General features: G+C 42.4%; 1 protein-coding gene across 6 annotated transcripts in view; it reads right to left on the minus strand.

Annotated features, from left to right (window-relative positions):
- The window catches only part of LOC105690577 (maternal protein pumilio), a 65,423-nt gene that overhangs the window by 12,314 nt on the left and 25,922 nt on the right, over positions 1–27,187 (minus strand). For all 6 annotated transcript variants that reach the window (XM_012408492.3, XM_048660138.1, XM_048660139.1 and 3 more), the window contains 2 exons: positions 21,846–22,218; positions 5–382 (listed from right to left, as the gene is read on the minus strand). In XM_012408492.3, the coding sequence (XP_012263915.2) occupies positions 5–382; positions 21,846–22,218 (751 nt within the window). The remainder of the gene's footprint in view (positions 1–4; positions 383–21,845; positions 22,219–27,187) is intronic.

The raw sequence follows: 27,187 nt of genomic DNA on the forward strand, positions 1-27,187 counted from the left end.
TAACCGTTTGAGCCAAGTTGTTTGCTGTATCCTGGGCAGCAACTGCAGCCGCTGCAGCAGAAGAAGGTGTCAAGGGTCTTCTTGGAGGTGGAGGAGCAGCAGCCTGTGGCGGAGCTTGCGGGAGTAAGCCAGCGGGATATACCCAAGGTCCAACTCCATAATACTGGGGAACGACAGGTGCTGCTCCAGTAATCAATGCTCCAACATAAGGCTCCTGTCCACTGATTACAGTGTATGGGGCAGTGGGGAAATTTTGTTGTTGCTGTTGTTGTTGTTGTGCCTGAGATGCAGCCAAGTATTGCTGCTGCTGTTGTTGCTGTTGTTGCTGTAAAAGTTGAATCTGTTGCGGTGTCGCAGCTTGTTGCTGGCTGCGAAACAGTTGCTAGAAAAATGAAAGGACAAAATTGTGACAACTATTTATTTACGAGTAAGTCATTTACAAGTAATTGACATATCATGAAATAATTGAGGTGGCGCGAAATAGCATCAATAACTATTTACATTGTTCGAATCAAAAACATTACTTCCATAGCGCTTTCTTTGCTTGTAACTGAAATGATGATTAAACCAATGTGAAAAGCAGTTACTCCGAGGAAGTCATGATTATTTTTTGTCTTCCTCCCGTTTTCGTAATGGTTTTTTCCGGAAGTTCAAAGAAGTTTTTTATGGCCCCTCGCTCGAGGTGTAAGCAACGTTTTACTTTGGATTAATAATATCGTGAAAAATGTTCGTGGGTCCTCAGCGGTTGAAATTTGGTTGAAAGGTGAGTAGCGCGCTAAAACGAAGGGTGACATAGTCGTCACGTCGATGAACAGAGTGAATCGTTTACTCGCGTACAAAACCATTAGTAGTACGTATTCGGGGGCATGAAAATAAGTCGTAAAATTGAAATAAAGAGGGGCCGGAACCGAGCAAAAGAAAAAACAGGGAATCAACGTTTCGTCGGAACGCGGCGAAACACTGACCCACGAAGAGTATTCCTCTTTCTCATTCTCTTTCCAAGCCGGTGGTTCTCGGCGTTCATCGCGACTCTGGACTCTCTTTATATTTCTTTTTTCCTTTTACCCTCTGCCTCGAGTAGAGAAAATGAAGAAAAAATAAGCAAAACAGAAAGACATGTACTCGTACCCACGTGAAGGAGAAAAATAAGAAACTGAAGAGAGAAAAGCCGCAACGAAGGTGAATCTCCGCAACCGTTGAATTTTCAGAAGTTTCCGCGGTGCCGGAAGAGTCGAGTACCGGCAAAGGGACGAAACGCAGGGGAACGAGGGGGACACTGAGTAGGGTCAACGACCTCCATCGGTCGTTCACCTTCCCCGACACACCGTGGTGGTTGGTTGCGCCATCATGGCAATTGCGGTACCTTCGTACAAATTCACCATTAACCGTGGCGGGGAGTAGCGAGCTGTATATATGCAGGTGTATGTGCGTACACAATGTAGGTAGGTACATCCATAGCGTACGTATGTACAGATATGCGATAAAATCCAACAAGTAAGACCTTGAACGTGGCACCAAGCGGAAGAAGCAAGACAGGAGGCTGCAACAACGACGTTGCAGGAACCTGGAACGCTAGTCCCATAAAGAAACGTCGGTGCTCACCCGTAACAATGTTTTCAAACTTGCGGACAATAAGTTTCTGATTGTTACACGTACACGTAACTTTTGATTCCTTCTGCAGATTTCCAGTTCCCCTCGGATATCGCCGTTAAAGACGGTATCACAAACGGACGGGACGGTGGGGGTCTAAGGGACTTGGTTACGGGGGGCACCTTACTCAAATTACGATATATACGATATCCGTGAAGATACAAATCAGATGTGACTACATCGCATCAATTTGCGGATTTTCTAAATGTAAAATATATCGCGGAATTGTTTCGTTCAACTCTTTCCCAATATCATATTCTACATTGGGATATTCTTTGTCAAATTTAGGGCTACGCAAAAATCCATCTACAAAGGATCTTATTCGCTGTACAGTCAGAAACAAGGACGCTGGTACTCGACGTTCAGTTTCCGTGTGCGTCAATCAATTTACCTCGTCGTACGGTGAACTGAAATTGGTATAGCGCGATCGAGAATGATAAAACAAAAAGAAGAGAAAAGAAAAGTTACTCAATAACATGTAAATGATGCCGTACTCGGAATTCACCGATTCCAATCAGATTCCGGGATAGTTGCATCGTCTGAATTTATAATTCCCGACTCTGGTGTTTCCCCCGAGTCGAAATCATCTCGGGTGGTAGAAAAATTGATTAGCACCGTCTTATCACCGAGGGGTCCTATCCGCGAGAGAAATTCCGAATCCGATACGGTACGGTAGTATCTTGTACCGAGGTCTCACGATCGGTCAAAGAACGAACGATGACGCGTCTCGTGTACCGTACCTAGTTGCCTAGTTGAAGCACACACCTACTTTCACCAAAGGACTCAAACCATATTATACACATGTGTACAAAAATAAATAAACGAATAGGTATATAGAATAAAAAGAAGAACATGCGTAAGTTTCTCGAGGTCCGCTATTTAGGAATGTGATTTATATTATAACCGTATGGTAAATAGTCTGCAGAATGTATGAAAGATTTTAGGAATCCCATAAGCCATCGGCGTGTCGAATGATGATATACGCTGTATTTCAAGACCACGAGACATGAAATAAAAGTAACAACTGATAGCCACGCAAAGTCCGTTACTCAACCGCGGACTCCGTGCGAACCGTTAGTTCACCTGGTTGGTGGTATAGGTATAGCTACGGGTATAAAATATACGTATGAAAATATATGTATATTCGTGTACGGAATACAGGTCGTTTCAAAAAATTCATCCATTAACCGGAGTCCGTGGATTTCGGGGAGAAGTTAATAAGCGTAGCTTCGCCTCTTCCGTCAAGGTTCTTGCATAAACATCTCCGTATCTCTACGAACGATAATAATACGTGCCCGACGTTCAACATCGATGATAATGTACGCCCGACCGTTGTAAGAGATACAAAAGAGAGACCGGCGGAACAGAGACCCGCTCACTTATTGCGAGTCGTGCGGAGCTGTTGCGCTGCGCTTTGATCTAGTTTTGAAAACTCTCAACTACAAACTTTCTAGGTACGGACTTACATATTAACATCGCGTCTACACCGCTGCTGCACCGAGACACTCGTGGGTATTATTATAAAATCATCAGATACACGCTGGTAAAACTGAAACCTATACCAACGATTTTCTGCATAGGTGTAACCCATCCGATACGTTACTTCTTGTCCCGAGTATACCGTACATCTCCCTTACCTCTGCACCACCCTGCTTTTCGCACGTGGAAATCGCCGGTGAAAACTCGTTGGGACAATAACGAGCCAAAATTCATCGTGTGAATCATTTTTCGACCAGATATTATAATTACACGTACGCAAGTGAGCGAAACTGACCGAAACAGAGTAGAGAGGTAGCTAATTTGTGAACTTGCCAAGTTCAAATTGTCATTCTCTTGTCATACACGCGCGCACCTGGTTACGTCATGCGTCCGTAACGTACTTGTTAAATTTGAGAATTCGGCAGAAAGAACAAAAAAAAACAAAAAAAAACCAACAAATTATAAAGAGAAAAACCGGGTGAGACAGTAACTGATAATGATAAAGTTGAAAAAAAAACAAAAAAATAAATAAATGAAATTAAACAAAAAAACTGAAGGGATGGTTTTGACGACATAAAAAGTCGCGCCCCGCAGGGTAATCGCGTGTGGCCGCACCTTGTGCGGGGGGTGGCTTTTAACCAAATGACGAAAGATTTTATTATCGGATGGCCTTTAGGGCGCGGCGACGGTGGTAATGGGGCACCTTCCTCCCTTCTTTTCCTCCTCCCAACTTCGTTGTCAGCCACACCTCATTTTCATATACCATATAATACCGTCCCCGTGTCGTGCATTCCGCTATGAAAACGTCAAAAGAACACGACCGTGTGCGCACGTCACACGATCAAACGTGATTCTGGAAGCTTAATGCTCGAAAAAATTGTTGGTAGACCCGGCAAAATTTTCAGACGGTTTCACCGTTTTTCGACTCCGGGTTACGCAAAAGTGGCAGAACTCGGGTGACTCCGAAATCTATAACGGAGAAAAGAAAACACTCGATGGATAATAAGACGAAGTTTCAGACAATTACCAGTTTTCGCATACCGAGCGGATGTTACGAAAAATTTTATCGAACGAAATCATCAACGGGTTATTTCTTTTTTTCACTATCTACCGCATCTTTCTTTTTCTTTTTGTTTTTTTTCCTCCATATTCTCATTTATCCGCAGTGGTTTTCCTCGGACGTGGTCGTCGCGCTAACAATCGAGGGTGACAAAGTGAAACTGTCAATTTGTTTTATTAGGACAGTGAGATATAACATGTACACCTCGTACCACCCTCTCATTTGACGACACCCTGCACATAGCAGCTTCGTGTTAACGTCTGCCGACCCAGTGAGGTGTACCCGCAAAAAGGAACGGCGGAAAAAAACAACAAGCGAAGAAAAAGAGACAAGATAAAAAAAAAAAAAAAGAGAGAAAAACGCGCAAACATTTTTCAGGGTGATTTTTATTGGACCGTTATCGCGTCGCGTTTGTTTGCCTTTACTCTGTCACTCACGGCGACGTTCGGACGTTCGTAGTATCGTCATGAGCTGTAGTACAGTATACTATATACCTACACACGTTGCAAAGTTGTTTGTTCGGTTGTACGCAGTTTTAACAAACTGTACGAGCGAAACACACATCGAGGCATTTCTATGTTGGGCTCCGTTACACGTAGAGCGCAATAATTTAAGCTCTAACCCTAACGTGGCCAATAAACCGAATGAAGTGAAAGATAGCGGAGGGCGGATATGGCATAGTTCTTTTTACTCGACGTATACCTTTTACGAGCCTAACCCAAAGATTCTCACGATACCGCTACGGGCCTGGTCAACGAGGGAAGCAAAATTGCCGATAGCAATATTATACCCAGATACGACTGTACGAGTTGCTTGCAGCTGCAAAAGGCTGCAGGCTCCAGATTAGAGCCGACGAGAAGCAGACGATATGTGCCGTCGGTTTTTTGCTCCGCTTTTTTCATTATCCCGGTTTATTTTCGTATCCCACATCCGCGGTTTCGGGACTTCCGCGATGATAATATTTCGCGATGAGGTATTTTTTTTACCCCCGCAAACGCACGATTGATAGATGGAATTAGGGTGCACCGACAACGAAAGTAACATCGTTGTCAACAATAATGACAACAATAACGACGATAAGGATAATTACAGGAACGTCAATTCGTTTATGAGTCGCGGAGACGTTTGCGAAAAATGAAAAGAATTAATAAATAGAAAATTTCGATTCAGCGATTCAGAAAATACTCCATTTTCGAGTTTGTTTTTTTTCTCAAAAAACGAATCGGTTGATAGCGTCTGAAACGTGTAGAAACGACACGCGGCGTATGCAGGGAAGGTAAAAACATGAAGGAAAGGAGAGAGAGAGAGAGAGAGAGAAAAAAAAAGGGGGAATCCGAGAGGAAAAATGAAAATAGAGAATGGTAGGAAGAAGAAAGAAAGGGAGAAACGTAGTAGACCCGCAGCACAAATCCTGTCTGGGGCGCAATAATTTTGAGAACTCCGTCAACACCGGGGAAAAAAAGGTATAAGAGACGAGAAGTTAGATATCCATATAGGTGGGAGCATAGTGTTCTCGCCTTCTCGGTTGGATTGCTGGAGGGTGATTTCAATACCCTGAGGACGAGAGAGCGAGAGCGAGTGGGTGAGACGAGGGGTGGCTGGAAGGGTGAAGTGACACGTGTACGTGTATACAAAACACACCCACACACACCACCACCACCACCACCACCACCACCACTACCACCACCGCCACCACTCCGACCTTTATGAAATGCTACAACCTTTGCGGATCCTGATTGCACGTTGTCCTACGGTTTGGGGTTACGTAGTAGTGTGTCGTAGCTGGGATCCCACCCCGCCGCACACTTACCCGACTCCAACGGTGAGGTTTACACCTACTACAAATTCACCCATCTCGTCCGAGCTTCCCCGATATAATAATATGTGGGCCATTGTCTTTTTTCCTTTTCTTTTTTTATATCGTTGATTTTTTTAAATACGGAATGTGACACGAGGCGAAGGAAGGGCGTGCACCAGCGGTACCAACCCCCGCCTTCCTTTCTTTCAACCCCCATCTACACCCCTCGAAGCACACGTCATCCCCCCCCCCTCCTCCCACCCCCCGTACCGACCACACCACATCGACTTGACTGGTGTGCCGAACTCACAGACGGACGATCAATGAACCGTTTCCATTTTAACCACCTATACGTACATCTGGGCGTACATGTGTGCATACGTGGATAAATACTCGTACCTGTGCCCCGCGGATCTTCGCAAGCGAGGGTAAAACCGGAGGACAAGTTTTGCGATATACTCCGTGTGTTTTTCGACGTATATCATTTCTATATACATTTACTCGCGGTTTCGATTGTGCGACAGTGCTGTACATACGGCAAAAATATACGCCGTTTATATATGTGCGCGTGTGTGTGTGTGTACTGCGGTCGACGGGGTATGTTCAGAACTAGAAATATCGATAAAAGACCGAACTGTATAAAAGAAGGGTTTTCATACGCCGTTGGTACACCGTGCGCTAGTTTAAACGGCTTGCATCAATCATAACATACCTGTAACGGTGTTTTACACGTGTCACACAGAATGTGCACTTCTCTTCGTATCGGATATCCGATCTCTGATACTTCCTATCGATCGTCGTGATTTTTTTTTTCCATCTTTGTTTTTTTTTTTTTTTTTCTTTTTTTCAAACACATTTTTCCTTCAACGGTTCGCGAACCTGGCGCGGACTCGAAGCGACCCGAAAATCGCGCAGAACGTGTGAATATCTTCTCTATTTGTCGAGAGACAATTATTCGATATCCGGAATATGAGCAGGAGGCGTGCGGAACGCGGCACTCGGCTGATAACGGAGGTGGAAAAAGATGAAGAAGAAAAGAAAAAAAAAAAAAATTTACAGAAAGTACGTATCATAGGTATACATACACGCATATCCATTGTACACACGTCGGCAGATTTTACTACTTCCATTTCTTTGGTTATTTTGACCGTTGAAATCACGCCGTTTCGTCACGATTCGTGACAAAAAGAAAATGTAGAAGAGAAACGTGGTATGTATAATAAAAACGCACCCGATGGATTTATTCGACGGTACATAACAAGCACCGATCCTCACGATTTTCGTGCACTCACTTCTAATTAATCGCGGTATGTACAGTGCACTCGAGAAACGCTTACCGCACTCGATTCTACTCTCTAATACGATATACCGCGTGAGCTAATACAGATGCATAAATTGCCTTTTTTTTGTATTTTTTTTTTTTTTTGTCGTTATTTTCATTTTGATTTTTCCAAGGTAAAAATAATCGACCGCGCAAGTTCAACGACGCTCGAAAATAACATCGAATGGCTGCAAGTGTTTCAACTGGTTATCGAATGATCAGTTTTTTTGACTTTTTTTTTTTTTTTTTTGTTCGCTAATACTTTTTCCTTCAACAGTAGTCATAAATCGCCTGTAGACGTACTTTGGCGATCGTCTAGCGATCAGATGTTTAGAAGCAAAAACCGGATGAATATCGGAATAACCGTAAAAGCCCTGTTAATTAATCATATTTTTACGATTATAAGGACATGGTTCTTTTCAAATTAGATAATGAACGTACTGTTCGCATAGCGCGTGAGCCTGCGTGTTTCACGTTGTATTAAATAATGATCCGCGAATATGGCCCAGTCGGCACTAAATATATAAATACATATAAACGTCTGAGGTAAGGTCGTTAAATTGACGAGTCCAATTATACGACGAGATAAAAATGGCATTTTTTCGTCGCTCGATACGCGCGTAAAAACTAAAAAGCGTCGGGTGACGAACATGAATTCACCAAGTGTTATCTTATACGAAAACAACGAAACAGAATACTCGTATAAAATAAAAACAAAGAAGCTTCGAGACCGACCTATTATTATCAATTCACAAATTTACGTAGCGAGGAAAACGCTGTTTCCGTTGTTACGCAGTCTTCGTTATTATATTATATATTAAATACCATAATAATAGAGAAACTAAAGCAGAGGGGACAGCAGGAAATCGCGGTGGTCGTGCGGTCGCCGATAAGAAAACTGCGAGTGCAATCCGTCCGAGTGGAGTGCGTATAGAGGCATATCAACAAACTTGTCAGCGCAATTTTTATTTTTCAACGTTGTTGTTACATTGAAATTTCGTCATTCTTTTACCCCGTTTATAAATGGCCAACGTGAAACTTTGCGCACCCTTCGCAGCGGCCGCACCGTTGGATTCCCTTCGAACAAAAAAAAAAAAAAAAAGAAAAAAAAAAGCGAAAGACTCGCGAGATATCGCTCGTCTACCGTACTTCGCCCTACAACATTCGTGATCGGTTCACTCTACTGCGGGCACATCGTCAGCGGAAATCTGAGCTGCAACCTCGAGGTCTCGAGGCCTATACCTACCTACCTACCTATCTACCTACCTCTACCGTACCCGTCGTTTATCGTCAGCTTTATAATGCTCAGAAAAAACTCGCGACGCGCGTGCATCGGCTGCAGTTTTACACATACGAAAAATAACTTGACACCCTTACGCGGAGCGTACCCACGTACGTATCTCCATACCGCGCGTTATTATGTATGCCTATGTAATAACCGCGATTGTTCTTCCTCTTTTATACGATTACAGTGCGAACGGGAAACAGCTGCAATTCCTTTGGAAACATATGCGAGTTCGCTCGTTTTCCAGCTATCTTTACTTTTTCTCAATTTTTTTTTTTTCAGAATTTTGCCTCTCTTTAATTTTGTTCCCTCTTCAGCACGCTTTTGTTGAAATAACGCGATACGTATTACGAGGCGCGTGGTTTTTTATATTTTTCCGCAGGCCACACTGGCCCAAAGCCACCTACCTTACGGAACGGTGGAATTTAATGACTTTGCATGGCCGAGGCGTCGCTCTTCGATTGGATCATCAAAGCTCGAGATATTCGAGTTACTCGAGGTGCGTCCGAGACCGCCCGCCCGCCCGCCCCTCACCACCGGGATTCTCACGAGTCGTATATACATATATTTGAGATTCTTTAAAAGAGAGAAAAGAAGAGAAAAAAAAAAAAAAAAAAGGTGAATAAATCGATTCTAAGAAGTCAATATTACCGATGGCGGTTCGTATAAGCGGCGAATGAGTTGAAACTAATTTCACTCGAATAAAAAGAAAGAGGAAACGAATATTCCCGTTGCACGCCGGCTCGAGTGAACCGTTAAAAAACCGTCATAGGAAGTTCCTCGTAAACTTCTGAAAATACCGGTAAGAAATAATAAAAAAAAAAAGCAAAAAAAAAACAAACAAACTACAATTATAATAAATGAAATTCAAAAACCGTGCCGACATGATATTTAGCGCAAGGAAAAAGCACGTGGTATGTCGTCCGAGTTCCGTACAGAGAATAATTCCCGGAGCAAGAAACTAGAATCGCTTGTACCGCCCGTGAGAAAAATGAGATTTTTTCTTTTCTTTTTTTTGTTTCTTTCTTTCTCAAGTGTGCGAAGAATCGTAGGAAACAGTCGTATTTCCTGCGTACGATTTAGATATGTTATAGAGAATAATTAGACGTATAATAAATGGGAGAAACGGTGAGGACACGTCGCGAACGCGAGGAGTGCGAGTAACATTAATCCCCGGGGCATTTTTCGAGATACAGTTACACGACGCCTGCGTGACGCAATCCGTCAACGAAACCGGAATTGCGCAAATCTTGCGGCTGGTTCTCACGTGCCGGTCACCGGGCACCGGGCACCGGTCGGTCGTTCGGTCGTCACCCGCTGCGGAGCAAAAGAAACGAACGCTCATTGTTTCGGTCTCGGATTCAGTTTTTCCGGATTTTTTTTCATTACCTCCGACCCGGAACGAGTACCTACGTCGTTCGCTGTACACGCGCGTGAATAAGTAGGGGGATAATTTCTGTATTTCGCGCGGAGTGTGAGATCGATTACGGGCAATACCTTGTCGGCGGCGAGTCTTGCGACGAGGGCTTCCTTCAAAGGACCGAGCCAATGATGGGCGCCGACGAATCTTTTGTTTATCAGCTTCGTGTGCGGTGCTACCTGAGCGTAAAGAGCGTCTAATTCCAACACGACCATTTTGCTAGTCGCAGGTGCGATTCCGCCTCAATCGAGGGGAATCCGAACGCTGTTATCGCACCGGTGATCGACGCACTTTATCACTGTTCTCACGTATCTCATTTATCACAAAACGCGTTAGGTTAACGTTGCGACTCGACGGTGGGGATTTTATTCATCATCCATCCGGTGTCTCGGTTTTCTTCCTTTGTTTCCTACTTTTTTTTTTTTGGTCTACCTGTAATTTGACATATTACTTGATCCGGAGACGACGAGCGGAGACGGTCGAAAGGTGGGATGCTGCGCTCTCGAGGTTTTCTATCAAATCGTAGAAGATCGAGGCGACGTTGATTCCTTCATCTTCGGGTTCACTGGGTTAATCGTTAGATCGGCGATGCTCCTCGCGTTGCTAAAACCAGTTGTTACCCGAGCCGATCGGAAACGGGAAGTTCCGAATTTTCAGTCGACGAGACCAACCATTCCGGCGTAGGAGTACCTTCGCCCCCCCTTCTCACTTCTCACTTTGAATCTCGCGCCGCCCGTCAGGGCTGTTCTTAAATTTTTCAAATTTCATCCACGCGCGAATCACCCGCGGGACCGGGAATCCCCTACTCCCCTTCGACGGTCCGTATTACCTCCGTATTATCTATGCAGTTTTTCTCGTCCCTATCTCCTCCTTCTCGAGAGTCCGTAAAACAGGAAGAAATAGGACGACTCTGGTCGAACGATAAAATTTAAAATGGATACTATGAAAGTAAAAATTCAAATCAAAGTACACTAAAAACCGAAGAACTTTTATTACGTATGCTCTACTATTACGTACCGAATGAAAATGATATTCGTCAATTTTTACACCTTTGTTTTTTTTTTTGTTTTTTTTTTTGCTTATTTCATACGCGATAAATCAACGACTTCTAAACGCAGACAAAATATCCGTCATATAATAATTATTACATCGGAGCCGATTGACAAATTCAAATATAACCAGCACACGGTCCGTGTCACGCACGGAGCTTCCTTTATTTTCTGAAACCCTCTTTTTTTCTTTCCGTTCCTTCTTCTTTTTTTTTTTTTATTATTTCGTTCCTTCCGATTACCGACGGACTGTCCAAGAGATTCGGGGCCGCAATGGTCGGTAATCACACGTCCGAGTATGTGTAACACGTCTTTTTACCACCACTATATAAGTAAGACACACACACACACACTCCAATAACGTACCGGACTTACGTCGCGCCTTCCCGGCTACCGCATAGAAAGGCGGTTCAGAACTGACTACACTCGCTGTTTGACTGACGCCGCGTGACGCGTGCATTTCCCCCACCCCGTCGGCCCGCGACCACCCCTGCGGAGTTGTTCGCCATTGCCGTTACACCGCCACTTCCACCCCCTCCGAAGGTAGCGGAGACCGAGGAGGCTTCTTCTTACCCGCGGTGTGTAGCGCGAGGCCTTCGAAATTGAAGGTGAGAATAGGCGGAGGTGTAGCCGCGTTATACCTATATCATCATTTTTTAAAGCGTCGCGGCGCGCATTTCCATGCTACCGAAAAGAATAATACAACAAGCCGCTGTGGTCGACGGTGTGTACTTAACACCCTCGACTACCTTGGCGATCCCGAAATTCTTCTAGGTATTCGCTATACTCCAATTCCCTAACTAAATTTATACAGATCCGAGAGCCCCCCCCCCCCCCGCCTCCCCTGCCTAATAGGTTTCCCTAACCCAAGAACTTCGAGGGGGTTAATACGAATTTCGATTTCGCACGCGTGAACAGTGTCTTCGAAAGTCTGACAAATTTCTATAAACAAAATGGCGCTACGCGTAAGAACGTTCTTTAAAATTGTCGGTGGTCACATTTTGTTCTCAAAGTGTTCGAGGTCGCGTTGACATTTCACTTTGAATATTTCCCCCCTTGTATGATTTATGATTCGCGGTGAGTCCGAAGCGTGACGGGGTTCGATATATGTATAGTACACACGAGGTACTAGCGACGAAGTTATATACGCTATTATATATACGTCCGACGTTATATCGGCGGTGTACAGCCGATTCCGAGGACGCGAATTCCCGACTCAAGAAGCTATTACGTGTAGGGAAAATAGTTATAATTTCAAAACTAAACCCCGATGGTTTATTTTTTTTCTTTCAAGACCGGACGCTTTCGCAGCGTCTGTATGCGAAATCGTTATTACGCCTCGTTGTTCCAACACAACTTATCGGATATACCGATGCGATTTTACGCGACCTATTCACCTACCCCGCGTGTACATTATTCGTCGGCCGATCGGCAAGGGAGGTTAAATATATTCGCGAAGCGATTGGTGAATGTAACAGATACGTGATAAGATCGTTACCGACGTAACCAGCACCGGCTACCACTACCACCGCGAGCAGCGGAGGTCGGGGTTGTTTTCTCTGCCCGCGGGGGCAGGAGGAGAGGAGACCAACTAATTTTGAAGGACGCTGTAGAGGCTGAAGAGCTCCACTCGAGGGCCTACCCACCTATATCTACCAACCAGCGTCTCCGTGACGAGAGCGAGAAAAAAAATGTAAAATGAGAAAAAAAAAATGTAAAATAAAAAAGCGAGAGACGAGAGTCGCAAAGAGGAGAAGGACGCGGGGTACAGGCGACGGGAAGGTCTTTGGTACTACAATGTCGACGTCGTCGCCCGTGGCCAACCTTCCAGTTCCCTATTGTCTAGCTCGAAAGTATGGAAGGTGAAGTTAAAATCACACGGTCGGCAACATTTTTTCGCACCAGATATCGCCGTTCTCGAAAAAGGTGCGGGACGGAGAAAAAGAAAAAAAAAAAAACGAAAAAATTCCTTTTTTTTTTTCTTTTCAACGCGGCGCTGGCGCCCGTTCGCGGATCGAGGTGTTTCCGTCTGCCCCGAACTCATCCGTCAGATGAAAAAAATTGTCGTACGCGGTAGGTATATGTATAACCGGAGAACACGACGCTTCTAACGTACTCGGCGATCGCGGCAATGGCGCAACGTGAGAAAACCCTCGGTTTTTCATTAACCGCGCCGGAGACGTACAAAACGGAAGGATCATGGCTGCTGCTCGCTGAGTCGCTTTAACCTTGAAGAGGAAAGCTCGTGGAACTCGAGACACGGTATCGCTATCCGCTTAGTCGCCGACATATTTTGTCTCACGTCTCGCGTGTCTCACCGGCATAAAGTTTTACACACGCTCAAGTGCGTACTGTATTCGTAATACACACAAGTGGAGTACTCGCTACTTTCGAATAGATTGGCTGGTTGAGGAAGAAAACCTAGAGCCCATACCGAAAAGCGCACGTTTATTACCGGGCGGTGAAAAAAATCCAAAGGATAAATAAATGTTGGTGGCTGCAGCGGTCGCGCCGCGCGAACGATAATATACCTATACATACATACATACAAATATCTCTTCCGCTCTAAAATCGGAGCAAATAATACCCCATATTCGAAGAATCATTTTACGAAGTACGTGAGATATTCAGGCGAGAGGATTTCGAAGTGGTAAACAAAAAAAAAACCGACTCGATATGAACGTGGTAGGGGCGGGAGGGGGGGGGGGGGACAAAAAAGACGCAATAAAACGAAATTAATGAAGGGAGAAGGAATGCAGAAACTGAAAGAAGAGAAGGAGAGAGATAAAAAGAGAGAGAGAGAGGGAGAGAGAAAAAAAGAAGAAATGAGAACCATCGCTTTCGGAGGGATGAACGGTACGCACGCGAGTTGGCGTGTAACACCCCGCCAACCCTTACACGAAACACACCACGCCCCTACCAACGGCTGGCTCGCCAGCCGGAGGAACTTCTCGGCACGCACATCCAGCGCGAACGGAGGAAGGAAGGAAGGAAAGAAGGAAGGCGAACGAAGTCCGAACAACCGGTCCGAAACGAAACTATACGGAAACTAACCTGGATAAAATTCGATTTGTAGCAACGCTTTCCCAAATTATAATATCCCGCGAATAAATGAGGTTATCGGTGGGTACGGGTAACGTAATAAATTGTGCGCAACGTCGCGCGACATCGGATTGATCATATTTTCATCATTTTTCTCGCGTTTATTTTCGATCCGATAAATCGTATAACGAAATTATATGTATACATATACGTTATCGAATACTCGAGAAACAATTTGAGAAAGTGATTGCTCACCTTTGTACTTTGAGAACCGTCGGGCGGAATGTAAGGTGAATTCACATTGTGTTAGTTGCACTTGGTCACGATTTTACCGTTTCTTTGTGTTTTCACACTCGAAAATCGTGCGACTTTGCGCTCGTGGGGCGCGGAACGAGCGCGGCGATGGTAGCCGACGACGAGAGGGGTTGAACGAGTTTCGAAGGGGGGTTGGTTTGTCGGGTGCGGAACGAGTGGGGAGTGTAAGAAGGGGTCAGGGGTCAGGTAGCCTACATTCAGCTCGGCGGGCGATCCATTTTAATTAGCATCATAACTGGGATCGCACACCCGCGGTGTTTGTTACACAGTCTTCTTCAATTTCTCAACATTTTTCATCTACCTTCTTATTTTCAAAGTCCGCGTTTCAATTTCTGTCGTTGAAACGCTTCCTCTCTTCCGCGAACGGAGCGCATCGACCCCCGCCGTGTACTTAGAAATCGTTTCGACCCATCAATGAACCTTTGTACAATGTTTGTAAACACATTTGCACGCCCCTACTTTCGAAGCGTCGTTTATCGCACCGACCAAGCTCAGATATATCTAAACCGAAAACCGAACGGAATACGAACGAGTTTCTAAAGCAGCGAGACGCGAAAAAAGAGATCCGATAAACCGAGGCTGACCGGCTGTTCTTCAAAATTTGGAAAATCGTCGAAGCTCGATTATTTCCGGTGGTTTTCCCCGACGAGTTTGTATTCTGGGTGATTTTTTTCCTCTCGGACTGGTAAATCTTTTATTTCGGATTCATTTTTTATTGGAAAGTCACGAAATTACCAATTTCTGTTCAGATCTGTACCGGAGAATTTTTTCTACAAACGAGAAGATAACGCTGGAGGGGGGTATTCGTTACTTTCTTTTTCACAGCGCCAATAATAATTTTGGCTGAAAGTTCGTACCTCGTATTAAAATCGAGCGGTATAAATTTGTGATCCGTCATGATGATGAAAATGCCGAATAGAAGCGGGCAACTTTTAATAAAAAAACAAAGAAGAAAAAAAAAAACATAGGGAAGAATCGGACGTCGATTGACGACAACCGATCGGATCACGGATAAAATGCCGATATATGTGCTTCGACTGAGCTGATTCGAGGTAGTCTTTTTTCTTTTGATTTATTTATTTATTTGTTTTTCTTCAACAGAGGATTCCGGTGTCATTTTCTTCACCCCTTTCGCTCATTTACGGTGTCCGCGGACCGAGAGAGAAGAAAGAAAAATAAACCCGTTTCATACACAGTTCGCGGAGCATTTTTCGTTACAGGGTATACGAGGGTTGGACGAATAGCTTTGCGGATGAGACACTTTAACCACGAGGTTCGTTACGTAAGAAGCCCAAAAATATCACCAGCTGAGTGACAAGCGTCCGACCTCCTCGGCAAGAGCGTAGTCTCCCCTCTTCCGACAAACGTAACAAACGAGAGAAGTATTATACGTGTACAGTGAATGCGGTAAATATGTATTATACAGGCGTTAGTTTGCAAAAAAAAAAAAAAGACGAGAAAAGGAAGAAGTTTCAAACATTGGGATCACCGAGATCGTCGCTCGAGTAGCTTGAAAATAAATAAATAAACGAGCGCAAATCAGAGGATCCTTGTCTCCGACGAATTTTCACAGGGTGTTCGTTGCCGTCACATATAGACATGAGTTTTCGGGGTCCTCGGATTCCGCCGAGTTTAGTCTCGTGTTCGAGAAAAGATTCTTCTCGTTCTCTCGAGACAGAGCTGGGACTCGAGATTTACGCCGGACGACAAAGGTACGGGGGGGTATATAAGACGAATAAGAATAGGAAGAAAATGAAGATGGCACCGTGTACTCGAACCGGGGAAACTTCCGACTCTACGCCCAGTTGTGTAAGTTCATTTGTTTCAATCCCCCGCCCCGCCGCCTTTAAATCCCCCTTTCCGCCGTCGCCACTCGAAAGTCGTCGAAGCGAAGTCTTAGAGGGCGGTGATACAGATTTTCATCGGAAGAAGTCAATGCTCTTTATGCTCAATGGGCATCAAGTCAACAACCCGCGTCGTCGGCTGGTGCACCTTTGCCTCGCGTCCGTAACGTCCGTTGACCGAGAGTCGAAGAGGGAAGTAAAGGAGGAGGAAGGGGAAAAAGTGTATAAAAAATAAATAATAATAATAATAATATGAGGAGGTTGAGGAACGGGAGGAAAACGAGAGAGAGAGAGAGAGAGAGAGAGAGAGAGAGAGAGAGAGAGAGAGAGAGAGAGAGAGAGAGAGAGAGAGAGAGAGAGAGAGAGAGAGAGAGAGCCAGAAAAGGGGGGAGAATAGGGAGAGGGAGGAAGAGAGGAACGAGCGTGAGTCGCTTCATGCACCGGTGAGCACCAGTTCTCCGACTCTCCTCCCCCGCCGTATTATCTCCGCAACCATAAATGCAATTTTGCCGAGGACTGTACTCGGAGAACGGAGACGTCCGCACGGGCGTCTCGTCGTCGGTTCGTTTGTTTGTTTTTTTTTTTTTTTTTTCTGTTTGTTTGTTGTTAAATCACCGCGTGTGCCGCTTTTTTTTATAAACACCTTTTTTCAACAGGTAGGAAATTTCTGTTGCGCCAAACAGTGTTCACAGCATCCACGTGACCGAAATCCAAAGATGCAATGACGGTACGCTGTTGGAAGATTGAAGGGAAAATGGTTTTGAAACGGTAGCAGTTACGCCCGTAGAAAATAAATTGAATAATTATAACGACGACGACGACGACGACGACGACGAGACGAATGAATGTTAATGTGAAACGTAAACGAAAAATAGAAAAATATCGAAATAGATTTTCGGTACTTTGGTTACCGTGGAAACATCCGTCAACAACGATACGGATTTCTATTGAAATCGTATAAATTTCTTCTGGCACGAAGATGCCGGTCGTTTCTCTACGGTTTAACGTCAAGTTAGGTTCACGTGAATACGTATGTATAATAATAATATCGCGAGAGCGATCGCCGTTCATTGGTTACAATTTCGGTTCTTTTTTCACCGTGTCTCATAAGCAAAATCGGACGACTGATCGAGTCACAAGCTTCCAAGCTTCCTCAACATGGTAACATTCGTAACCGAGTGACATAAGAGCATAAATCTATTTACTTAACGGATCTCGAAAGGATAAGACGGTAAATGTTAAAGAGAAAAATAAAAACTATGCCATCGAGTGCCACGACGCAGCTATGCCCCACCTAAGTATTCCTTCTTTATACCGTTACGGTATTTACAGGCATACACATATACAAACACGGCACGGTAAGCACGGATTTAAGATCCCGAAAACAATTTGACATCGAATAAATCTCAGGGATATCAATTTTCAAAATGACTCACGATCGTATACCTCGCTCATTTCTCTTGCTCATTATCATCTGGCGTCACATCTTTTTATCTTCATCCAGTGATTGAAATTTCTCTATTCGCGTCTGTTCAATTCTCACGCTCTCTAACCACCGGACTTTTGCAAAAATCATCGCGCTGCTAATAAAGAAACTCGACCTATCGCAACAAATATCTACTTCGACGCTCGCGTAGATATACATACTTCCGATTCGTACGGTTGCGGGTATATTTAAAACTACCGAGAATTTCACGATCGACATAATTTACGTAAGTAAAAATAATCACCGGTCACCCTCGATCGACGTGCGTCGCTATACAATAAATCATGCCGCCTAATAACCACGTCACGAGATATAGTTTATTAAAGTTCATTCGATATTCAAATAAAACTATAATAAACAACGTTAGATGTGTGAAACGAGTTGCCCGGGGGAGCGATGACATTTCGTAAACAGTTTCATCGTTTGTAAAACTCGGTTGTATTCATACGTCGCTGGTATAAATATAGTAGATATATACGTGTATCTATACGCGTAATGTATAGTACACGAAACCCACGCGGGCGCGGGATGTGATACGTTTCTCTTTTTAATTCAAATGTATTCACGGGCGATTCCTACCGAGCCCTGAACTTGAACCAGATCTGCTGTGAAACGCGTCGTGCATATACTACACCCTGGTACACGCTGCAAGCTCCCCCACATCTTACTTCTTGTCGGAGGAATTTTTTTCAATTTTTCTTCTTTCTTCCTCCTTTATCTTCCGTACGCTCTTCCGCGAACCATTGACGTGCGTCGTAAGAGAAAATCGGGATACGCGGACATTAATGAATTGCAAAAATGGCGTATATTTCGTACATTCGGTTGTTAGTCCCTTATCGGTGTACCGCGCGATAGACGGCTCCTTATTATTGGCAATTATCGGCATGCCTCTATCTGTACGTAGAAAGATGAAAATGAAGGATAACAACGAAGGTATCTCGGTACTTGACTCTCCTTTGGAATATCTCGTGGGATTAAAGTATGAATAGAAAACAAATTTCAAAAATAACGATGGTTTTTTTCCTCCACCGGCGCAGTAAAATCAAGTTGGATCCATCATCGAAGTAGGTAAGTGGACAGACTGCGCTGGTCGCATTATACAAACTAGTAGCTGTTGTAGAAAACGCTTTTGTCAAGCACTCGCTCTTGTCGGCGAGCGTTCAATATACACATATATATATATATATAGTTTTCAGATTATCACTGTAGAACTAAAGCTCGTGCAACGAAGCTTCACGTTCGTATACGCCTACGTCACGAATACACACGTGTACACGGATATGATACACGTATCGGTGTTCCATTTTCCGAATAGATTCAAACCTGCATAGAGTAGAATGGCAGGGAAGAGAAGAGGGGCAGGGGAGGGGGGGATGGAAAACCGTCACTCGATGATTTATGCGCATAGGCGCGCTGACGACGAACACGTTCGAATTACCCGCGCAAGTGCCGGCCCTCTCACAGGTTGGTTTGTGCCTCGTAATACAACGGTGGATAGACAGAATTACACAGAATTACTCGTACATTTCCAGAAAAAAACGATGATCCGAAATTACAGAGTGAAAATGTGTGACACCAACGGAGAGCGTGAAACGAGAACCGAAAATATGGATGAAAATCAACGACGTAAGCTCAAAGTAAGGACTGTGCGTTGTATCGATTTGGCCGGAATAAGTGCCGAAGATAGACGCCGCGCGTATATCGACTACTTCGACGAACATTACTGCGATCAAAAAATGATAAACCTTTCGTCGAATATCAGGGAATGATTGCACTCGTCGAGATGTCGATGATTTAATATGAAAATTAACGACCGTTCGGAATAATTGCTAGGCGAATAATTATTAGACAAATCAATGATATTTTCTCGTCGAAGGAAGACGAATAAAATTTTTCTATCGTCGTTAAGAAATATCGAAAACTAAACGAGATTACGGCCCCACCTTCTTAGGCTACCTTGAAACGAGTGACTAGGTACCTTTCACGAAATAACTATTAATCTCTATAGATTGAATGGCCATCTGTTCGTCCAGCTCTACGAAGTATCGAATTTTATTCGTATGTAATACGTGGATGTATATTATTAAACTGAACCGCCAAAGATCAAAGAGGATTCGTGTATTATCATCATTGTTATGAAGATATTTTGTCCGGCTTTGGACCTAAACTCGACGAAAAAAAAGAGAAAAAGAAAATCAAGGAACGAAAAAATTGGCAACCATCCCGACGATGAATACCAGTGACAATGCGTGCTCCTAGCGGATGATAAAAATAGAAACTTTAGTCAACGTAGATGTGTAATAAAATTTGTCTTTTTCGCTGGGTAACAACTGCGTCTCACGTGTCATTTGAAACAAAATAAAAAAATAAATAAAATAAAACAATCAATTTTCTCATCGATTCCGCATATTTCTCACGGTGTGGAAAAAGACGCGTGTACGTCGAATGAAATTTCTTCGCGTCGAGAACATCGTCTGATCATGCAAATGAAGAATAAAAAACAAGCGAAACGTTCTTCTATATTTTCTTCTTCCTCTTTTTTTTTTTTTTTTTAGAATTCTTCAAGTAACGTACGATCGAAGTGTATAATGATTGAAGAGTAATGCGCGTGTGCAATAACTGAAAACGACTCGTTGTCAAGAGCTTTGAACTTTCCAAGTATTACGTTAAGAATAACTTTTTTAATAGCCGGAGAATTTGAAATGTTGAAAAAGGTCTTTGTTCGTTGAATATTACGATTCCTTTGATTTCTTTCCTTCTTTTTTGAGAGAAAAAAAAAAAAAAAAAAAAAAAATTTCCAGTTTTTATTTTCAAGATTACTCGGTATCGAAGCGTGCGTAAAAGTAACTTCCCGAAGGAAGAAACTGTGAGATGTATTGGGTAGCTCATTAGCGCCGCCCCCTCGTTTAAAAATAACCCTACCTTCAAATTACCACTCGCAAGAGATTCTTTTGCAGCTTTTTCCTCCCTAACTTCAACCAGTTCCTCGTTCCTCGTTCGAAATATTCATCAGTTAGTTATAAACTACTCTACTATACCGTAACGTCTTGACTCTAAATTTCACTATACATTTCGGGACTTCGCTTCTTGTAACTTATAATTCCGTCGGTACGGCATAGGTGACAAAAATTCGTAGACTATCGATGACACGACGGAGGTGGTAGCCAGCTAATGTGACGCCCTGATTCCATTAGCACAAAGCGGTCTTAAAATAATCATCATAATAAGTTCAACAGAAGACTTTTCTTCTTATTTTTACTCGCGCAAAAAGTAGTCCGTTCAAGGAGTGACAAAAAAGACGATACATTTTTCAATACCTTTGCCAAACGTATATTCTACGTATATTACTTTTTTTTTCTTTCAGTATTCTCTTCTATGGAAAACTTGCGACGAAAATTTGCAGACTCGGACGACCAGATAGCGGAATATCGTTTCAATTTTTTTTTTCGACGTATGTAACTTTGCATTTAGTATATGATTATGACCGTCCGGCAAATATCATGGAAAGGTAACGGTATTAAAAAAAAAATGGGGGGGAAAAAAAAAAATTATACGACCAGAACGTGACGTCGAGAATTTCTTTTGGTAGTCGCTAATATGGAATCCAAGTACATATGTCTCGTCGATAATCATTGCTGACCTTTCGGAAAAATTGTGCAAATACGTTGCGGTGAAAATTTATTAATCGAGCATCGGGACTCGTGTCGAGTACTGCCTCAATTTTTCAAAATGAATTATTATACGCATGGTCGAATATTTTCGAAATCCAAAAATTGAATATTTTTATTCGATGAGACGACGAACGACCGGTTGATAAATTGAAAAAAAATATTGATAAAAATGAATGAATAAATAATCAACTGTAGCGAAATTTCTCCGCCAAACGGTCAAGGCGCTACGTATACGTATATCTGTTTAGTGGAATACCCGATATTTTAATTACGTAATTTTGTCACCTTCGTCAAAACAGTATCTCTGGAAGCCGAACGAAGTTTGCCAAGCTGCGCCACCTCAATAATCCCACAATCCCACAAGGGGAGACAATAAAAAGAGAAACCAAAAAAAAAATTTGAAGGAAAAAATGAATCGCTCTCACCTGGACGTCGAAAGGTGTGGCAGTGTCTTGTGGCTGCAATTGGCCTTGTTGTTGCTGTTGCTGTTGTTGTTGGTGTTGTTGTTGTTGCGAGGGTGGAGGTCCTTGTTGGGGGGGTGGGCCCTGAGCGCTGAATAGTTGAGCTGCGTGAGAATGTGGATGAGGTAAATGGTGCGCCGGTGGGGCTTGATGATGCTGTAAGTGATGCGGAGCCGGACCAAAAGCGGCCATGAAATGCTCCTCGCTACCGACTACATCGACCCCCGGTTTGAGAAGCACGACTCCTCCAGCCCCCGTCGACACGGCCAGGGTCGCCGAAACGTTCTTCTGGAATTCTTCCTCTCCCGGGGAAGGTTGTCTGCTACCGGGCGTTCGACTGTCGAGATGAAACGAATCAAGGGTTAGAACCAACGACGATATTCGTACGATATATCTTCGCATAGCACAAGAGCGACTGACGAAACGATACTTTTTCTTTTCTTAGACAGTCTTCTATCGGTCTAGAGCCCGCGTAGATCGAGGTTCGATTTATTGATAATATTTTATTTTATTTATTTTTTTTTTTTGTAAAATTCGCATGCGATGAAGAATCTTATGAGATGGAACGAGGACACCGCGCGAGATCTTTCGAAATTGTTTAAAAAAAAACATTCATAATAATTTCATGCAACGCCACAGTGTAAACCACCGGTAAACGTGTAAACAAGTTCAACGAATAATAACCCATCTCTATAATTATGTATTACACTGTATCATGATACATCGACGTAGTGATAAACGAGTGAGAAATTTTAAGGAGTAAAATCGGGGGTAATTTGATTCCAGTAAAAAACAAAGAAAGAAGAAGAAGAAACAAAAAAAAAAAATAGCATTGAACGAAACATCGTAACTAGTATGCTGAACGAAGCAGGAACAGTAACAACAGCGGCTCATATGCAAATTACAATATTATACGTGTACAGGTATTATATACGATTGCATTGCGGCGCGGCGAGCGTTATAAGTGAGAGTAAAACGAGAAACCATGATATTATTCAACAACGATGACGACGTTGTTAGTCGTTGGATAAAATATCATCTTTTATCTAGGACGCGCTCTCCATACCATGTATTATACGTGTACATACACAATATTACGCACAAATAAATGCATCGCGCACACATTTTTACCAATATGAAGAAGGAAAATAATACATAGGCCGCGTTTGGATAAAATCAACATAAAAACTAATGAAACGCGAACGAAGAAGAGCAGAAAATGCTGACGAAGAAGCAAAATAATGTAAATATAATGCAAAAAAACAAAAAACAAAGAAAAAAACATTGCATATATTTTTTCGCCAGCTTATATATTAGCAATTCGTGGCATGGGGCGCGCCCGATGATAACCGAAGATGTGCAAATGAAAGGTGGAAACCTCATCGGAATTTTTTTCGTCTATTGAATATCGAATAAGTCGTAACGTGAATTACCTTGCATAAATATTGTTCGATCGAACGAACCACGAGGTCGATTTGGTTTTTTTTTTTTTTTTTTTTTTTTTTTTATTAAATCAAAACCCTGTATACTTATTTTATTCTCGTCGTATCGTATCTTAGATCAAGACACATCAAGCGGTGTATGACGAGAATATCTCACGATCTTCAGTCTGGAGTATCAATTCTCGTATTCAATATGTTTACTGTTCACTATAGCTGGACCTGCAATTAGCGACTCACGTATATTACATCCACCGAGTTTCAGACTCGACTTTTTCACGAGGACGCGCACACGGCCGTCTCAAGACTTGACTCGAAAAGGATACGGGTAACCATTGCACAAAGAAAAAAGACAACTACCCCACAAAATGACCTTCAATTTGAGACAACCTTAGCTTTAACATTTGACAAGATTCGGAACTGGTGAAAATTTTTAAGCGAAAATAAAACGAAATGATATTTCCATCGCGTTGCCACGATTTTTCATGAATTTCCAATGCATCCTCGATTGAAAGTTAATTAGCCTCGTTATGCATCGTCGGAATCAACAGCGCCGGAAAAAAAAAAAGAAAAAAAAAAACAAATCTAATCAGAGAGGTTCGACGAAATACGGAAAGATAGATCTGCTTCGATAGATATTTAAAAAATAACGGACGTGAACAATTTATAAATTAATTTATAGCTCATACATCGAATGAAGAACGGGTCGACCGGAGTCCGACTACTTCCTTGATTTCCTTCCTTGATCGGAGAATTCTTGCAGAGAAGGACGTAACTATTCAGCCGTTTAACTTCATGATACCGTAAAGTTTCGAGAGTATGCGGTTAGTTTTTTAATTCGGTCTTATTTTTATAAATTTTTGTTCTACACTTTTGTTTCTTTCCTGGATTCATCGGAGTGCTGAGAAACGACACGCCACGATGGGCGAGACAATTTTCTGGCATTTGATTACGTGATAGAATTATTGAAACTTTTCCAGGACAACTTTCAGTACGGTTTTACCACCTACACTACCTATAGATTTTGCCGTACGACAACAAATTAGAAACTTTGAAAGCGTATCGTGACACTTGTAATTTTTCATTTAAAATAACTGTAGATCCTGCGATTATGTTTAAAGAGGTTTTCGTAATACTCAAAAGTACCGGAATCGTCCCCATTAAATCCCGTAGATCGTGGTGTCTCAAGTTCTCGAGGAAAATTGATATTCTAATAATATAAATTTATTACAGAGTCAAGAATTCAATTACATGGAGATAGAATGACGCGTAGTGCGTGCAGTTGCCTCGGATTCTTTGGTTCGTCTTCATAATTATTTTGTCCTCCTCCACGTGCCTTATATGTATAATATAAATCCCGCGATCCGTCACACGTTCTAACTGGTATACGGTCGAAGGATGATAAATGAATAATTATTCACTTTGAAACAAAATGTCTAAGAATGACGCATAATCCTGTTATGTTTTCTTCATTTTTTCTCTCCACTTTTTATTTTCTCCTCATACCGTAAAAAGAAAAAAAAAAGAAAAAAAGAAAAAAGAAACCAGGCTCGCGTCGATATTACTTCTATATTAAGATAGTGCATGACGTCGTTTTTGTCGACCACCCCGCAATTATAAATGTCAGGGACCTTATAGGTATACAAACGCTGTCAGATTTGTATTCCCAGCGTTCGCCAACTGTATGTATATATATCTATATATATATATATATATGACTCTTCGTACCTCCAATCTCTACAACGTACTTGCTGCTGAAGACGAAACGAAAGTGGTAGCCATCTAAAACGCTAACATTACCCGCGGCAATTTTAAATATAAACGTTAATTTCCAACCGCGAATATCCTTTCTCGTATGAATAAGAGATTTCAGAAAGAGAGAGAGAAAGAAAAAAAAAAAAATAATGCGAAAATGCGAAAATGCATTTCAAACATGGCTAAAGAGGTTCTCACGCGCTGCGCAAAGTGGTTTCATTCTTCATTATTCTGAGGTCACGTGTTTTCTGGTTTTCTTTTTCGCGATACAGTTCACATCGCAATTCCGAATGGAATCTTACGTGTTCGTTCGAATGAATAAATCAATTCGGATAACAATCTGGTTTTAGCTGTTAAAAAAAAAAAAGAGAAGAAAAGAAAAATTCTGATTCAGCCTCACCGGAGAAAAAACCAATTCGCCGACACTGCGGGTTATAATTACGCAACGGTAGACGCTCCGTGGTCACCGCTAATACAAAATATTCTTCAACCGGTAGATCGAACTGGACATCGATACCGACAATGTAAAATGTACTCAAGCGCACGTAATAACAACGACGACGAAATGAGTAATCAGTCATTCTGACGAATAATGAGCAAATTCGGAATTAAGATGGTAACGGGTATGAAGAAAAGCCATTAGTTGTGGCGTCACTCGTGCGAAGAAGGACCAACCGTCGATGTCAATGGTGAATCTGGAAATGTAGTCGTTGCAGAAATGAATCTGAGAATTGAAATTTCACTCAAGTTGAAGGAAATGCAAGGGAAAAATTCACCGACGAAAATTTCTCGAGTTTTATAACTGGGTTCGAGTGAGAATTACTCTAATAGTCAATCGAGTGGTTAGTGCAAAATACGACTAAGAAAACCGAATCGTCAACCCTGATTTCCAATCGGTAATTATTTACGATAAAACGCGCAGGTGGCGTGCAACGTGATTCCGATCGATAAAAATATAATTTCATTTGTATAATTAGATTCGAGTGAAAAATTTTTCTCCTCACTGTATACGCGTACTTGTATACGTCGTTGAGAGCAGAGGTAACGATAAAAACTTAATCGTCAATTTTGAGGACATTCGAGAGCGACTCGAAACGGTTTCCGCCGACCGCATGTGGGAAACGCGCGATCATTCTCATGGTCTCGGATGTAAAATTCACCAAAAAATCAGAATGAAAATCTATAACACAAAAAATCATTCCTATGCAATGCCGTCTAGTGGTAAAGAAAAAACATACGATGAGAATTTTAGGTCATACCGTTTCTCTCTTTTTGTTTTTCATTGTATACTCGGATCACACACACCGCAAGGCCCCTCTGCGGGCAACGGGTGGCGTATGAGAAATTTACTGTACATACGTATATCGGTAATAACGTATAGCCACGTTATGCATATATATATATACCTACATGGGACGTCATGCATCGGTATTGAACAGGTTACGCAATAGAGAATTTGTGTCGATCGATCACTGGGTTACTGTGGTTAGAGCCTATAAATCCTAGAGATTTACCATTATTCATATATATATATATACACACGTTATTTTATACCCCATCGCTCCCACTCTCACTTCTTCGTCACATTTCTTTCTATTTTTATTTTCCTCTTTTTTCGTCTCAGTTCTCTCTCTCTCTCCCTCTCTATTCTACCTTGCATAATTAAGGTGATTGACGTGAATGAGGTAATAAGTAAAAACACACCAACCGCGTTTATGTTGTACCTACTTGAAAATATTTTCAGCTAGAGAAAAAAGTAGAAACGTATTCAGGTATTCATATAGATGAAAAAAACGCGTTATACCAACGTCGCAAGATCGAGGTGAGCTTTTATCCGGAAAGCCGCGTGTGATTCCATATTTCTAATCAGAGGACATGAATCAAAAAACGATTTTTGCCACCGACGCGTTACGAGTCATCAGACATCCGTATTCTGTGGGCAATTTGTGACAAAGAATCATTCAATCGGACTCGTATACAGAAAAAACTTTTGATTGGATATTAATTGGCTACACGAACAGATCGCCATTCGATGAGAATTTCTTATATATTTATCACTTGTATCGCTCCACCTATGTATAATTACGTGTGGTGATAATGACAGTTTTTTTA

Source organism: Athalia rosae, chromosome 1 (assembly GCF_917208135.1).
Source record: "Athalia rosae chromosome 1, iyAthRosa1.1, whole genome shotgun sequence".
NCBI lineage: Eukaryota > Metazoa > Arthropoda > Insecta > Hymenoptera > Athaliidae > Athalia > Athalia rosae.